General features: G+C 42.2%; 1 protein-coding gene across 11 annotated transcripts in view; it reads left to right on the top strand.

Moving 5' to 3' along the window:
- Window positions 1–18195, top strand: part of MACF1 (microtubule actin crosslinking factor 1) — a 437650-nt gene that overhangs the window by 65539 nt on the left and 353916 nt on the right. Inside the window, exon 1 of one of the 11 annotated variants that reach the window (XM_073615319.1) lies at window positions 12332–12516. The exons of the other annotated variants lie outside the window; for them this stretch is intronic. Coding sequence (XP_073471420.1) covers window positions 12423–12516 — 94 coding nt within the window. The 5' untranslated portion in view covers window positions 12332–12422. Of the gene's footprint in view, window positions 1–12331; window positions 12517–18195 lie in introns of those variants that run through there. 11 annotated transcript variants of the gene reach the window in all.

Raw genomic sequence — 18195 nt, 5'->3', positions numbered from 1 at the left:
TTTTGACAGTTTATTACCTTTTTTTCTAATGGGGCTGAGGTATATCTGCCACTTTGGCACAAGCATATGCTTATCCAATTGCCAGACACAGCATTCAACCTAAACTACATTAGCTGAATGCTAAACTGAATATCATGTAAGCCTTCCCTATTCACAAGTTGCTAGGAAACCCTACAACTTCTGTGTCTGGGATCCCAGAGGATTGCAGGGGAGGTGCAGATAGAATGTCTCCTGCCATGTAGAGTATAGATTTAATTAAGTCATCAGTTTAATAGGCTGTTACTAGATCCAGATAGTAATGGACCATAGGCTTAGTCAATAATAAAAGAAGTAATACATATACAGTATATAGCTATAAAGTTCAGTACCTGTACAAAAAGTATTGTAACTGCTTTCTATATCTCTGACTTCATTAAAAGGAACTTTGATCAGTTGTTATGGGTCAACGAGTTAGTTTAAGTGCTGCAGAGATGGGTCTCAAGATGTCACCCACCCACTATAAAATATTGATGAGCTAAAATAGCAAATGAATAGAATTAATGCCAGTTATCACAAAAAATTCTTAGTTTACATGCTTCTTCTTATCCACTTATTTTACTCATACTCCTTAAAATCTACATACACACACACACACACAATTTTTTTTTCGGTTTTGGATAGAATTGGTAGGGTTGGAAATGCATATCAGGTTATTTTTTATTTTTCAGTCTGTGCCCTGCTGGGTAGATTTCCCCTTCACTTTCTGCGTGAGGAAAATTCCTATCTTAAAAGCAGAGTTCCAGCCAAACATGGAACTTACACTTATCGGCTCCCCCCCCCTGGTACCACATTTGGCACCTTTCAGTGGGGGAATGGGTACCTGTTTGAGAGGTACCCTTCCCCCCTTCAGGGAGACTACACTGGCCCACCCCTCCTCCTTCCTCCGCCACCGGCCAGTTAGAAAGCACAGCGCACTTTACGCATGCGCAGTAGGGAACCGACTGTGAAGCCGAAAGGCTTCACTGATGGTTTCCCTTATGAAGAATGGAGGCGTCAGCACCTGACAGCCGATCTGAAATTCGGCTGGGGTGTCGACATTGCGGTCTTCCTGGACAGGTAAGCGTCCATATATTAAAAATCAGCAGCTACAGTATTTGTAGCTGCTGACTTAATTTTTTTCCCCCAGGCTGAACTCCTCTTGAAGCCAAGAACACATGGATCAAAATTCTGCCTGTTCAGCATGGATCAGGGGAATTTCGATCTGTGTACACCCTTCCCTGTTCTATCGACTTCTGTCAAATGGACCTGCTGGAAAACATTCTTTGATCAGCGGCTTACAACTAGTCAGCTGAGCTGATCAGTATATTCTGACAGTAGAGAGTCCCACTCTCGGAATACAATGTCCCAGCAGGGGAGATTCCTCATCCACCGTACCTGTGCAGATGTTTTTGGGGTTTTTTTTAGCCCACAAAAAAAAAAAAAAAAAAAAAAAGACTAAGCAGTGTGTACCCAGCTTTTGACAGTTGTTACCAGAACCTCTGTTCCCATTGAAAGATGTCTCTTCATTTCTTGCTCTGATAGCAGTTCTAAAAATGTAGGATTTCCAGTGACACAAACCATGAAAAAAAAAATAATGGAAGAGGGTCTATCCCATCCCCACAATACCCCCCAAAAAAAAATATATATAAAGGTTTTGTCTTTACAAACACTTTGGTGTCTCGACATGTGGGAAATGGTTGACTCACAAATTATAGTTTTTACTATACACATAATAAATTGGCCAAATATGCATATTCATAAACTGTGACCGAGTAGAATGTGAGCAGACACTCCTGGAAGTGACATTATCCTTTGGGAAACCATAAGAGTCCATATAAATATACAACATTTTCACCAGCTTTCCCTTATCAAATAAGCAGTTTCCTAGTACCCAAAAACGCAATACCCATTTATCTGACCAAAATTGTAGGGCTAGTCCTATGGTCATCTTGGACCTTTTGTAAGAAAATATCAGATCTTCTGATTGGTCCTTTTTTTGCTTTTCAATTTACTGTTTGTTTTCAAATATGTAACTGAAGATAGAGGAAATGTCCCACTTAGACAGTTCTTACCAGAACAGGTACCCCTATTACAAGACTTTCACTTACCTCTAAAGCTGGCCATAGATTTTTTTCATTTAGCCAGCGGGCTGAACAAAAAAAAAAAAAAAAGATTTTTTCATCCACATAATCAAGATGGATAGAGAAATTGATTGTGGCAGCTGGTTGAGAAAATTTTTCCAACAAGCCTGCCAACAAGTGGCCACACATTGACAGAGGGTATAACCTTTCCCCACTCTATTCAAAACAAATAAAAAAGGTTTGCTTAGAGACACTTTATGGATGTATATAGGAAGCTTAAAAAAATAAAGGAGCTTAATGTTGCTGAAAGTTTAAAGGGTTAGTCCAACTTTTTGCAAAACCTGCTGCACTTACCTCCTTGGAAGATTATCTTTTACTGCCCACACAAGCTGATATAGAGTCTGGGCATTTGAAATCTGGGCTCTTCTGCCTATTGAAAGTGATGTCTTTTCTTTTGTTCATGCAATTGTATTCTTTGAAAATACCTCACAATCCATGACACCGTGTCGAGGCAATAAGTTAAAAAAACACAACAATTATTGAGATAAGCTGAAAGGAAGACATTAAAAAGATCAGTCCAACGATAATACATGTTTTTTTTACTTTTGCTTCAAACAAATACAGAAGATTGATAAGTGATAAGAATGTAAACAAGAGCAATCTACCTCTACACACCCCTCATTTTCTACTTATACTAATTTTGGTCTAAAGCCTGGTACACACAATGAGATTATCGGACAAATGATCATTTTTTTTTTTTGCATGCTAATCCTATATCACAAATGAAGAGGTTACTAAAGTTAGGACGACAGAATCAAAATTCTGAAGCGATGTAATGTATTGAATTTTCGGATGAACACTGTACTGATTAAAACGAAAATCGTACCAGATAAATTTTGGTGTTTGTCCCTTCGGACAATTTTGGATGAAAGTTGTGTACCAACGATCAGATTATTGTACCATTGCGATTAGGCTTAATGAGGTAGGATCCTAGATTTGAAAGATGACTGTGGATAAATAGTCTAATGCCGTGTACACACGAGCGGACTTTCGACAGACTGAAGGACTTTTTGACGGACTTTCGACGAAGTTCCGACGCAGCGGACTTGCCTACACACAATCACACCAAAGTCCGACTGATTCGACCGTGATGACATACGATCGGACTAGAATAAGGAGGTTCATAGCCAGTAGCCAATAGCTGCCCTTGCGTCCCTTTTTGTCTGTCGGACTAGCATACAGACGAATGGATTTTTCGACTGGACACGAGTCCGTCGGAAAGATTTGAAACGTGTTCTATTTCTAAAGTCCATCTGATTTTTCGACAGCAAAGGTCCGATGAAGCCCACACACGATTGAATTGTCTGGCGGATTCGTTCCGTCTGATCTTTGCTGTCGAAAAGTCCGCTCGTGTGTACACGGCATAATGAGTAAAGTAAGTAATTAGTCTAAATAAGTCTAAATCCAGACAAACATGGATCATACATGCCGGCTATAGTCGGCAACCTTGATCAGTGTATTCTGACAGCAGAGAAGACTCTGTGCCATCAGCATGCAATAGCTTAGTGGGAGCGATTCCCTCATCCAACTTGAATGTTCTCAGTACAGACGCACTAGAATCCTGTACCATTTGACAGTTTGCACTGCGAACCGTTCTCAAAGTGTCATTAACTTTACATTGACACGCGCAGCAGTTCTCAGAGGGCAATGTGAACTGCCTACAACTGAGATGCAATGCGGGAACCAGCACTGGAATCCCGCATCGCACAAGGAAGCAAATAAGAGAAATGTATTGTTAGAGGTTACATACCATTTTTTTATTTGCATGTCACTAGTAAGCGGGAGTTTTATGAAATACATTTTGTGTCAGCTTATCCATCATGCCTGACCCCTATAAAAATGGGGCCTGCACATAGCTGAAAGTTATTGGGTGGAGGCATCATACTATTTTCTTGCCTGCAGTGGCTTGTGATACAGATCTGTAGATTATATCTATATTCATAAAAGAAATGTAAACAGAGGAAGCAAAGCACTCGAAGAAAAGTAATTAGGGGTAGTTAAGTATTAACTCTATTGTTCTCTTCACTTTCTAGAACAGGGGTAGGCAATCTGGGGCCCTCCAGCTGCTGTGGAACTAAATTTCCCATGAGGCATTGCAAGGCTGGCAGTTACAATTACTCCCAGAGGCATGATGGGACTTGTAGATCTGCAACAGCTGGAGGGCCTCAGGTTGCCTACCCCTGTTCTAGAACATGCTTGAGACACACATAGATGAGGAATGATGTTGGTATTTAGTGTAGACAGTCATGTCATCTGTGCTACGGTTGAACAACTGCTTGTGGGCAGGAAGGAAGTAATAAGATACAATTTAGTGAAGATACATAATTTTGTTATTACTGATATCAGAATAGATAGGGAACAGAATACCTGGCTGGTTATAAGTGTCTGCTGCATTCATTTTGATCAGCTGCCACTGGTTTTTAAAAAAATGCAATTTTAATTTTATTTTTTTATATTTGAAAGTGTATTAATCCTAACAATTAAAGTGACACCAAACAATATCCTATTTATTGGGCCTGTAATCTGTTTTTCATTAAATCATTTCTTATGGTGTTTTTCTCCCTTCTTGTAAAATCCTATGAGCTCACGAACATTTTCTTTTCCTCTTCACCTTTATTTGGGGTGAACAGTGCATGTTAGTTGCGGTCATGTACACCACTCTATGCACACTACACTATGTTCTTACATACAGTGGGGCCATGAAGAATGAACATAGCCACTCTCTAATCTCTAACAGAAAGTTGGTTTACAGCAGCAAAAAAAAAAAAAGGAATTTGGAGGAGGCTGGGAGCAATAGAAGGCTTTTTTTTTAGTTATGAATACATAATTGAATAACATTTTTTTTGAATTTGGTGTCACTTTAACCGCTCTTATTTGTTCCCTTTTGGTCTGTTAAATATACCATTGAATCCTGCCAGAGATCTAGGTGTATATAAAGCATAAGGGTCACTAGGAGGTGGTCAAGGGATTAACTGTGTGTCCTAGGGAGTGATTCTAACTGTGGGGGGATGGGAGTGACTAGGAGAGGAGCCATATCCTTTGTACTTAGTAGGAACAAAGGATATGGCTCCTCTCCTCTGACAGCACAGGGATTTGTGTGTTTACATACACACATACACACATACACACACACACACACACACACACATCCCCGAGCTGGCACTCCTGCACGCGATCGCCGGCCATGCGCATCGGGTCCAGCGCAGCGCGCCTTCTGGTGGCCGAAAAAGGGTAGGACGTACCCATATGGGATTTCGCCCAGGAGAGCCATTCTGCCGCAGTATATCTCCGTGAGCCGGTCAGGAATCGGTTAATTGTCCTACTGGCTTATAAAGCGGTAGTAAACCATTGGGCAATTTTTTTTTTCTAACTCGAAAGGTAATGTCATAATGTGCTTGTATGCAATGCATACGAGCACATTATGTGAAACTTACCTAAATTTAAAGCCCTCTAGCGATGCACTGTCACCACTGGAGGCCGCTTCCAACTTTACCCATTCTTCCTTCCGGGTACGCAGACTCCGGTTATGTAACTGGCCAGAGCCGCAAAGACGTCACTCCCATGCATGCGCAGGAGAGCCGCCATTTACAGCGCAGCGTTCCTTCAGAGCGCATGCGCCTGTGATGTCATTGGCTGCATATACAGTGAATATCTCCTAAACGGTGCACATTTAGGAGATATTTACAGTGCCTATAGGTAAGCCTTATCTATAGGTACAAGTCAGAGATCGGAGTTTACTCCTGCTTTAATACCGCAAAGAGAAAGCCCTACATGACTAAAATGTATTTAGAAAACAGTGTATAATGATGAAGTAATTGCCAGTTAAACTATCACAGTACTGAAAACTGAAAATGACCAGGAAGATAAGAGGGTATAACATGCTGGTATTGAGGTCGGTAAACATACAGTTGAAATGGTTTAGTTTATATCTGTTTTATAAGTGCAAAAATACCTGTTGATCCTACCAGAAATGTAGTGAACTTGTAGCTTCCTGTCCTCTCTGCCTCTTCTGACTGTTAGTTAGAACTGCTGCTAGTTCTTTGTGGATTACAGAACACCTCCACATTGTTGTGGAGATCAGGAGAGGGAGTTGTTCTGTAGTCCTAACTGACTTCCTATCCTAGGGGGACAATGCTGCTCAGTATAGTATGGTGAGTGAGGATATTCATCTTAGGACAGGAAGTGTGTTATTGGCAGGATCACCAGGGAAAGTAAAGGAATAACATCCAGAAGAGATAATTCAAATACAGCCATTACGTTTGGGGACTACTAAAGTGCAATATAATAAAATTATGTACTTGGGTTTAGATACACTTTAAAGTGTATCTAAACCCTACCAATGAATACTTCTTATTTCTCCTTTTTTGGTCTGGTAAATTTTCCATTGAGAACATTTCATTACTGCATATTTGTTTAATAACAAAGGAGAGGTGTTTTGTAGTACAAACATGTCCTGTCCAAGAAAGACACAGATGCTTCCTCATAGATACAGTAGAGTGAGTGAGCATTTTCACCTTAGGGCAGGATGTATGCTACCGGCAGGATCACCAGTGGACTTAAAGGAAGAAATGAAAAACAAAACAAATGCAGCCACCAGATCCACAGGTATGCCTGGCTCCTCTACTGCCTTAGGTGAACACTAAAATGCCCCCTTGTACCTGAAAGAAAAGAAATACACCTCAATATACAAAAGGGTTTAAATACAAAAGGTGCAAAATTAAACAGCCAAGGGGAAAAGGGAAAGAGGAAGTTAATTAGGGAAAAAACAAGAATCAAAAAGGGTTAAGTCCAAAACATTTTTAATTTTGAAAAAAAATGCTTTGTAAGGTTGCTGGAATGGATAGTGTAAATGACACCTTTGTTGTTCACATAAAAGCACTAAATAAGATGCATTGGAACAATATTGTTACAATGTATTTTTGAATATAACGCTGAAGAGATTCTTACAGGAGGTGCATAGATCATTTTTACAGTGGAAGGGGAGTTTACCCTGACCACATCTAAGGACTGGTAAGCTGTTCTGTTATATCCAACATAAAATCCATAAGGATTTCTACCATGTGTAGAGGTTAAAACTATGTTGTGTGATTCAACATGGCTCTATCAAACTTCTCCAGCAGTTGGCAAGTCTGGAATTTGCAATGGACAACTGCTGCCTATGAGAGCATGTTTAGGCAGGCCATAGATGAGTCATTTTTTTTATTCAACCAGAATAAAATGACTTGATTCCCTCATCCACACATTTGAGGTGGATGGGGGATTCCTCCCTGGGGAGCTATTGTATTCTGACAGCTGGGAGACTTCCCCACTCTCAGAATACACTGATCAGAGTTGCAGGGTATAGCCAGCGGCGCTAATCAAGCAAGAGAAACCCAAAAGGCTGGTTGTACAGAAGTCGATCTTCTGATCCACACTACCCATACATGAATCAAAATTTGTCCTTTCCCTGCTGAACCACCTGAATTTTGATCCATGTACTGTATCACCGGCTTAAAGCTGGCCATAGATGATTCAAATCTCAGCCGGTTCAGCAGGAATTAGCTGAGATTCGACCCATGTATGGGCAGGCTGAATGTACCCAAGTTAAACCATTGATCAACTTGGGTATAATCAGGCTGTCAGATTTTACATGCTATTATTGCTAGCGCCCGTTATAGCCGTTAGTAATAATCACTGTGTTCTCCCGGCAGGGAAGGCTTCCCCCGCCCCATGCCAGGAAAACACAGGCTTTGCCGGAGGGATTCCCCCGTGGTTGCAGGAAAGAACATCCCCCGTCTATTGCCAGCCTCTTGGTGGCATGAGTGTATGAAGATTGCTCAGCACTTAATTTGTATGTGTAGTCAGAACAAACTGATTTTGGTTTAGAGTAGCAAAAGGTTAGAACCCTGCCAATGTAATATTGCCTCTTTACCAGAAACAGTGGAAGTTATAAGAGTCAGAAGTGCTGTATGTAAACCCAAAATAGGAAGGCCGATATTTCTCCCCTCTTATGATGGTGAAGGTGATATCATGGTTAGTAACAAGAGTCACTCCATCATGATGAACATGGGAATAAATGGAAAACGCTGATGTCAATTCTGATGAAACGTGTAGGGTGGAGTCCATGCTTGTGACACCACCACGTACACTGAAACAACAAGGAACTTAGAACAAATATCTGTTTATATGCTGGATTTTATCTGCTATACTGTTAGTTACTAGCACTATTCTGTCTTAATAAATATGTTTACAGTTTTACACTATGTGGGTGTTTTCTGTTTGTCCCCCATATTCATGATAAAGTGAGCCTTATTATTAACAATGATACCACCTTCACCATCATAAGAGGGGAGATTTGGGGTTCCCACAACACTACAGGTTATAAAACAGGATATTTGTGTTGTAGAGCAGTGTTCATCAACCCTGTCCTCAGGGCCCACTAACAGGCCAGGTTTGCAAGATAACTGAAATACATCACAGGTTATATCATTTGCTGCTCAGTGATTGCAGTATTCTACTCTGCATCTCCCCAAGGTAATACATAAAACCTGGCTTGTTAGTGGGCCCTGAGGACAGGGTTGATGACCACTGTTGTAGAAGCTATTGCCCACGGTTGACAGATACCTTATATTGCTGTACTCGGACCTTGCCTGTTATTTCATTGATACTTTGACATGGTTGTATTATTGTCTATTAATGGATTTCATTGACTGTGATATGTAATGCCATACCGCCATGTTCAACTGCATACCTTAAATAAAGAATTAAAAAAAAAGAAAAAAGGAAAAAAAGGAAAATAAGGAGAGGAGAAATATTGGGCTTCCTATTTTGGGTGTACATACAGTGCTTCTAACTCTTATAACATAGAGTGCACTGTTTCTGGTAAGGAGGTAACCCTTTTGTTTTTTGTTGGAAGTGCACTTGGTTGACCGATTCATTGATTTGTCACATTAACTCAGATTGAATGCACATCACTGAAGTTTCCATCCGATGGAATTTGCACCTTGTTTGGTTACCGTGGATAACAATATGAACTGTTTTGCTATATAGACTATATTTTTTGTCACATTTTATTTCTCTTATTTATTGTTCAGCGTTGCAACTTTTTATTTATATTTGTTACTCACAATCCATCTTATTGCGCTGTTGCCAGCAGGTTTTGTATCCTACCAGTGCAATAATTGTGTTTAATACTTTCCCCAGTTAATATTGATGTTTGTGATGGAAGCAGCTTTTTTGAAAATGGTTACAGCTATATGTTGTCACATGCTGAGAATGGATGCAAGCAGAACTGTAAAAGTACTGAAAAGCTCCACTTTAATAACATTCAATTTAAAATGGCTTGGGTAGTGAATTCATGTGTCATGTTGAGACCAGAAGTTTAAAGTATAATTAAAGGCAACACTTAACTTTTGGATAGAATGAAGAGGGATTAGAACCCCTGTCAGTTCTTATTGCTGTCTGTGTCCCCGTTAGGGAGATTGACCCTCTGTGTCCAATTTATGATCACTGAGAAATAAAATGCTAAATTTTAGGTAGTACACATGTAGCACCACCCCATAGGAGTTGCTGATGCCAGGATTCCCCACTGCTGCACAGACAGTCACACAGCATTTCCTTCTGGCATCCAGACACAGAAATCAGTCCTTTGGCTTGTTGTTTTATTAGGGGATAATAAATTGGATGGGATAAGGGATTATAAGATGCCCAACTGGAAAATGTCCCTCAAACAAAACCAGGGACAACTTCCTCTCTATTTAACCACTTGCAGACTGCTGCACGCCGACATAAGTCGGCACAATGGCAGCAGTGGGCAAATGAGCGTACCTGTACATCCCCTTTAATTGGCGGGGCTAACACGCGCACGCCCGCCATGTAGCATGACCTTGCCCGCGGGACCCGCAGACTCGATGTCCGCCGGTGTCCTGCGATTGTGTCACGGAGCCGCAGAGCGGGGAAGTGCCTATGTACACAAGGCATTTCCCCGTTCTGCCTAGTGACATGACAGAGATCTACTGCTCTCTGTCATCGGGAGCAGTGATCGCTGTCATGTCAGTGGTAGCCCATCCCCCCCACAGTTAGAAACACTCCCTAGGACACACTTAACCCCTTGATCGCCCCCTAGTGTTTAACCCCTTCCCTGCCAGTGTCATTTACACAGTGATCTTTGCATCGCTATATAAATGACAATGGTTCCAAAATAGTGTCAAAAGTGTCCGATGTGTCTGCCATAATGTTGCAGTCACGATAAAAAAAAAAAAAAAAAAATCGCAGATCGCCGCCATTACTACTAAAAAAAAAATTAATAATAAAAATGCCATAAAACTATCCCCTATTTTGTAGACGCTATAACTATAACTGCACAAACCAATCAATATACGCTTATTGCAATTTTTTTTACCAAAAATATGTAGAAGAATACATATCAGCCTAAACTGAGGAAAAAAATAGTTTTTTTATATATTTTTGGGGGATAATTATTATAGCAAAAAGTAAAAAAATATAGCTTTTTTTTCAAAATTGTTGCTCTTTTTTTGTTTATAGCGCAAAAAATAAAAAACGCAGAGGTGATAAAATACCAACAAAAGAAAGCTCTATTTGTGGGAAAAAAGGACGCCAATTTTGTTTGGGTTCCACGTCGCGTCAGTTAAAGCGACGCAGTGCCGAATCGCAAAAAGTGCTCTGGTCAGGAAGGGGGTAAAGTCTTCTGGGGCTGAAGCGGTTAAAGATTCCTCTACTTCCTTCCTCCTGCACAAACTTGGTTCCCTTGCACAGCTTCTGCTGGATCCTGGAGGAACAAACAGTCTTTAGCTAGTTCAGCAACAGCCCATTACAAGCGAGGAACACTCAGCCCCTTGGTAAAGTAGCACATGTGGAGTGAACAGCACCTCACACAAACTTCTGTTTCCAGGGCAAGGCTGGATGAAGATTTGCATCTGTCTTCAGGAGAGCACTGCTACAGCTAGCAGGCTCTACTCCTTGTCTGTCCCTGCACTGATCTACTCACTGTCTTGCCTTGCGCTCTCCGCTGCCTCTCCGGCTTGAACCCCTCCAACTACCTCCTGTGGTGGGATCCTTCCAGGCCAGCCTCCTGAGCTCCCGCCCCAAGTAAACCTCCCCCCAGACTTCTCTGCACTGCTTCTCCATCTTCCACCCAACTCCCTGACTGACATGTTTAGGTTTGACCTCATATTATATGGTTTTGATAAATCTAAAGGAACATTGTACAAGAGAATTGTAAAATGTATGGTCAGCCTTAATGCCCCATACACACTATTAGATTAGATTTATGTCATAGATTTACCAAAACCATGTAGTGCAAGGGCCTGCCTGATTGCATACAAATTTAAACTCTTATGCCCCGTACACATGCTCAGAATTTCCAACAACAAATGTTCAATGGGAGCTTGTTGTCGGAAATTCCGACCGTGTGTAGGCTCCATCAGACATTTGTCGTCGGAATTTCCGACAACAAAAATTTGAAAGCAGGTTCTCAAATTTTCCGACAACGGTCGGATTTTTCGATGGGAGCTTGCTGTCAGAAATTCCGACCGTGTGTAGGCTCCATCGGACATTTTCCATCGGAATTTCTGTCACACAAAATTTGAGATCTGGATCTCAAATTTTCCAACAACAAAATCCGTTGTCGTACATTCCGATCGTGTGTACACAGTTCCGACGCACAAAGTTCCACACATGCTCGGAATCAAGCAGAAGAGCCGCACTGGCTATTGAACTTCATTTTTCTCGGCTCGTTGTACGTGTTGTACGTCACTGCCTTCTTCACGTTCGGAATTTCCAAAAAGATTTGTGTAACTGTGTGTATGCAAGACAAGTTTGAGCCATCATTCGTCGGAAAAAAACATGGATTTTGTTGTCGGAATGTCTGATCGTATGTACGCAGTATTAAGGTTTGACCTGAAATTATGTGGTTTTGGTAAAACTGGAGACAAAAATCCGCAGAAAATCTAATAGTGTGCATAGGGTCTAACTCTATCCATGGGAAAAAAAAAGTTTTGCTTTTCGTTTTTTGGTGTGGTCTGGTGTAATTCAGCCGGCTGCCTCTAGATGGCTCCATGCTCCTCGCTGAGTGTGATGGTAGTTCCCCGAGTGTCCGCTGTGTGTCCCGCCCACACTCCAGACTGCCAGGTATACTATCCTATCAACCGACTGGCTGTCCCCTTCCCTCAGCTCTGACGGGGCGGGGACAGGAGCCGGAAGTCGAATCCATAGGCACAGGACAGACCGGCGGGCACCGGGCACACAGCTGGAGGATAAGTCGCCATGTCCGGGTATATCCCGGGGCAGCTCCCGGTGGATCGAAACCAGGAGAATGAGTTCGTACGGGCGTATGAGGGAGTGCTGGAGAGATATAAAGGTACAGGCGGCTGTGCACATGACGGGGGGGGCTGAGGCTGGCAGGATTCCCTGGAGGATGCTGCTATGTTCATGAGGAGAAGGCTGAGGGCAGTGACAGGCCCATGACAGAGGATGTGACAGGACAACACTGGGAAGGAGCAGTCCTGGGTGGGACACTGTAAAGTCCTACACTCAGCTCTGACAGCACTGTGTACACTGACTTCCATCTCATTACTGACACATACACACCATGGGAGGGGGTCCAGCCTCCTGCTGCTATACTCTATACAGCCTCCATGTACAATCTGGCCATACACAGTACAATCCCATTTAGGGACACCATACACGTTACAATCTGACAGCACTGTATACTTGTTGGTAGATCCAAAGGAAATTGTGCAGTCAGATTATAACGTGTGGTGAGATTTACCAAAACTCTATATTATGAGAACAAGCCTAAACAATCCATTCAATTGGTATCTAATCAGGTAGCTCCTTGTACTACATAGATGATTGGAGAGCTAAGGTCACTTTCATATGGAGTTTGCTGCGTTCGGATTAGCAGGGGATCCACTCACACATCTCCTGCTGATCAGGGTGGGAGGATGACAGATCCGTGTCCGCTCAGTTTCTGCAAGGTAGACATGGACAGAGCCCGCACTGCTATATGGACTGGTGGGTGTAAAGAGACCCGCCATCCGCCTACACCCGACTGCCCTCCGATCAGTCTAGATCCAGGGTGTCAAATGCCATTTCATCATGTGTCGCGTCCGCAGTATGGTTCCCCTCAAAGGGACAGTTGTATCAGAGTTCAGGATTATGCTGCGTTCAGAGTGCGTTATGTACAGAATGAAGTTCCAGGGGTGCACTATGTACAGGGTACAGGGGTGCACTGTGTACAGGGCACAGGGGTGTGCTGTGTACAGGGGTGCGCTGGGTACAGGGGTGCACTATGTACTGGGTACAGGGGTGCACAGGGTACAGGGGTGCGCTATTTACAGGGTACAGGGGTGCGCTGTGTACAGGGGTGCGCTATTTACAGGGTACAGGGGTGCGCTGTGTACAGGGGTGAACTATGTACAGGGGTGCGCTGTTTACAGGGTGCAGGGGTACGCTATGTACAGCAGGGGTGCGCTGTTTACAGGGTACAGGGGTACGCTATGTACAGCAGGGGTGCGCTGTTTACAGGGTACTGGGGTGTGCTGTGTACAGGGGGCAGGGTTTAGGGGTGCTTCTTTGTTTACAAGTGACAGCGTATAGCAAGAGTGGAAGGTGAGAGCCAGAGGTGGTGGAATGGAGTTCTGTCATGTTCCAGCTGCAAAACTGGGTGCAATGGCCACATAACAAGGCCAGATCTGTCTGAAAAACTGACAGGTGGACCTGATCAGAAGTCGTGTGAAAGGGGCTTATAGGAGATTGTACTGTCAGATTGTATAGTGTTTTAGATCTTACATCAACTATGTAGTGCAAGGCATATTGCCTGATTGGAAACAAATCAATGAACTGTTTAGGTTTGACCCCATATTATATAGGTTTGGTAAATCTACAGGAGACTGTGCTGTTAGATTGTATTGTTTATGACCAGCGTTAGGCTACTTTGACACTCTCCATTCAACAGGGTATCCATGAGCAGATCCTGTGCTGTATTTGAGGTGAATGGGATGGGTGTCAGTTTTGTGATATTCATGCTGTCCAGTTTTTGTCTGCTTTTTGAGAGCAGACTGTGGCGGATCTGTGATGGCTCTATAGGTAGCCAGATGTAAATGGCCTTGAGTCTGTTTACATTAGACTACCTTTGACCCATCACACTTTGGCCCAGAAACTGTAAAGGACACAGCACTTTTCTGTGTTTTTTTTTTTTTTTTTTTGTACCTGCATGGACCTGGAGGTAGTTAGGTGTAAACTGACACAAGTCTACTAACATCCACCTCCCATAGACTTGCATGGAGCTTCTGATCAGGTCCACCTGAAACACTGACAGGGAAATTTGGAAAGCCTGAGTGAAAGGGGTCCAAAACTTCCAAAAAGCACTCAGCCAAAATAGAGTTGGGTTTATTTATAACCATTGCTGCAATCTGGACCCAGCCACCAGCAGTTACCCGGATCTATAGCGTCGCAATGACTGTAGGTAGGGTGTAACAGGAACACAAGGCAGCATTGGGTGTAACACAGATCGGGCTCTAACAGGCGAAGGTATAACAAGGGTGTAGCAGCAGCAAGAATAAGGGGTGTAACAGGAACACTCAACATGAAGGTGTATAACGCATGATAAAAGAACCCATGTTTTGGGCTTATCACTGGCGCAGTGTGTGACAGGCCCTCTGTGCGGTGTGCAGTCATCTGTTAACAGTATTTGCAGATGTGAAGAGTGGAAAGAGGCACAGCAGCCAGGAAGAGTTAATGATGAATCATGATTGGAATATTTGTAATGTGCAGCCATAACTGGAACAGCTGAATGGTTGCAGCTCTTGGCCTCACGTCAGTAACGTGGATGCTGTAGCCCACATTTGGGGATTTTCACATTATTACTCATTGACGTGTTAGTATAACTAATGTGTTTGAATGTGCTATGGATATTAGAAGTGAAACCTATACTAATACTTTGCCAACAATAACTTATAGAAGATGATTATTATTAGAAGTTATTATATTTTTGGAATACAGTACCACACATTAGTTATGTATACCGGTGTCTGTTCCATTACCTGCAGGTGTCTGCTAATGATAAAAAATCTTCTTGCAACGTCTCCTTCACAGTCGCTGGATACTGCCCTGGGCATCTGTCTTCTGATGCTACTGAGGTTAACAAGCTGCTGCTACTCACAAAAGTTGTCAGCCACCTGCCCCACTTCTGTTCATTCCACCATTCCTAGAACTTGTCATAACGGAGGAAGAGTTGGTTGACAGCATCACCATTGCCAATTCACAGAAGGTGATGCATTATGTGATTATAGTAATATGAATGGAGGAGAGAGCAGAAGGGGGCAGCTAGAGCAACTTTCACGAATTTCAACAGTTTCTGTTAATCTTTACAGCACCACAAGGTAACCGATCAGGGCAATATGCGGTGACTGCAGGGATATCTGCAGGCAATGCAATACACACCAATACGCATTACAGATTTATAGCAGACCTATATGAAAGTACCACAAAATGTACTTGCTGTTTAAAGCTGAATTGCTGGGTTACTTTTAGTCTTGCACAGTTGTACAGGCTCTTGACTTGTTGCATTAAGAAATGCATTAGAAGCTGCCACAAGTCAGATAGAGACCATCTCTTTTCCTGGTGGGCAAATGTCCAGCATCATCTAGAGCAGGGTTTCTAGGGTTCCTCCAAAGGTTGCTAGGGGTTTCTTGAACTATGAGCAATTTTTGCCTCTTGGATAAGTTTCAGCTCGCACCATTGATCTTTTTAGCTATCTGTAAGGGGGTCATTCTTCCCAATGACCACAATAAGCAGCATTCTTCCCAGTGACCTCCACACTAATGTATCATGAGTTGTAGATATAGTAATTGTTAGCAGGGGTTCCCTGAGACCGGAAAGTGTATTTCATAGGTTCATGGGTTCCTATGTGTTGGAAAAGTTGAGAAAGGCCTTGCTGTACCTGGCCCATCACTTTCATTCATCAAATCTAAGTTTTTCAATCATAGAGGCTCAGCATCACATGTGGGTGTTGTCTAGGGCATGCCGCATGTTCAGTGCATTCTATGTAAGAATAACCACTCCTCTAGACCAGTCCTAAAATACCCCCAACAGGCCATGTTTTGGGAATTTCTCTTAGATAAAATAGCTGTCCAAATTACCAAGCCATTGACTGTGAATTAATGCACCTGTGCAAGATAAAGGAAAACCTGCAAACATGGCCTGTTGGGGGTACTTGAGGACAGGGTTGAGAACCACTGCTCTAGACTGATATTTACCCGTCAAGGCATTTTGATATTTGCACAACACCTCCCAAGAGCCAGACCACTGCTTGTATCAAGGCTGAGGGCTCTTGGGGGGGAGCACTGAGGTAGGGTGCAGCGATGTCTTTAGGAAGCTATGTAGAGCACCCTTCAGGCCCCTCCCATCAGTCATGATCTCCCTGCATTGCATGGAGAAGCACAAAGACCCAGAGATGATGTCACTGGGTCTAAAACAAAGTATGTAACAAAAAAAGGTTTTATTTAAAAACATCATTCATGTTGATGAGGTAGGAAAGGAGGATCTAGAGAATGCAATATATACCGTTGGCAGATATACCTTCTAAATGACCAGTTTTGGTCTCCCTCTGATATTGGAGCAGAACAAGACATTGGCCTCATGAACTCATTCTTACAGGAAGGTTCACTGTTGAGGCTGAGTCACTGATTAGCCAGCTCACTCCGAATAACCCTTTCTAAGAATCTCCATCGCAGATCACATGACCATTGACTAGGCATCAACCACGTTCCCTTTTTTCTAGTGGGCACCTGACAGTGATTAGAATCCACATGCTACTTGAGGGTTATCTGCCATTACGTTTTGTACTATAGGTCAGCTTTCACTACAATAACAAGTGTTTTTACTAGCCGAGAAAAAGAGGAAATCATGTAAACCTCATTGGAATAACACATAACATAGTTTCTAAATGTACAACATAGTAGCAGCAAGTAACAGTTGTGGCTGAGAAGGATGGAATAAGGTTGTATGGGGTCAGTCACAGCACCCTACATTAGAAAACGTACAGGTTTATTAAGCTGTGACAGATGTGTGTGAGCTTTATGGAAAATGACTTGGCTCATTATCAAGAGAATCCTTCAACAAGGACTTTGCTCAATCATATATAATGTAACATCTACAAAGCAAATAAGAATTCTATAGACTTCCGGATTGGTTTGTATCAGTAATGTAACCAGTCTATTAGTTATTGATGGATGATTTAGTCCAGGCATTTCTTTTGTAATTCTTTATTTTTTGTAACATTCTCACTGCCATAGTCATGTATCGTGCCAACCAGTGGTCTGTCTACTAATAAACAAACTTACTCAGTTTGCTCTGTAACATGAAAAAAAAGGAATACGTGATTTTCCTAGACCTTGCTGATGCTGTAATGGGCAAAAACACTTTGTGTGAATGTGTCAGTTTCTATAGGTCTGAGCTACATGAATGATTTTTAATCTGAGATTAAAAGATCTTGAAGTGTATACCATTCTACCACGCAAGGCGATTGTGAGATTAATCTCAGAGGTTTAACAAAGGGAAATAGCCTCCAATTGTGTTTATATACGCGATTAATCATCTGGACCATTTGAAAATGATTAAATGCATGAAGTTTATGTAACATAAATAACCTGATATGTTGTATGCTTGCTGTTATCGTTTAGGTTGGTCAGGGGTCTCCTCTGTGTTAGGTTACCTTTGAATCCATTTGATACATTGATGTCTTTTTAAGATAAAGAAAATCATTTGTTTTGGCATTGGTCTATCTATTATAACAATAGGTAGAAGAAAACAATTAAAATGTAACAGACTTTCAGCAATCCTACAAAACAGCAGATGAATTCTGCTTATTCACCATTGTTTCCGGCGCATGTCATTTTGTGCAAGCACTAATACTTCAAACATTTTAGGATTACAGAAGAAAGTGTTAAGGATTTGCCATGTGTGTTTAGGTTGCTGGACAACCCAGACAGAGGTGATGCTATTCATGTAGAATAATGGGAACTAGTCCTGGCAT

Source organism: Aquarana catesbeiana, linkage group LG02 (assembly GCF_042186555.1).
Source record: "Aquarana catesbeiana isolate 2022-GZ linkage group LG02, ASM4218655v1, whole genome shotgun sequence".
NCBI classification, from domain to species: domain Eukaryota; kingdom Metazoa; phylum Chordata; class Amphibia; order Anura; family Ranidae; genus Aquarana; species Aquarana catesbeiana.
Note: the sequence above shows the minus strand (reverse complement) of the source record. Positions and strands in the feature narration are given on the sequence as shown.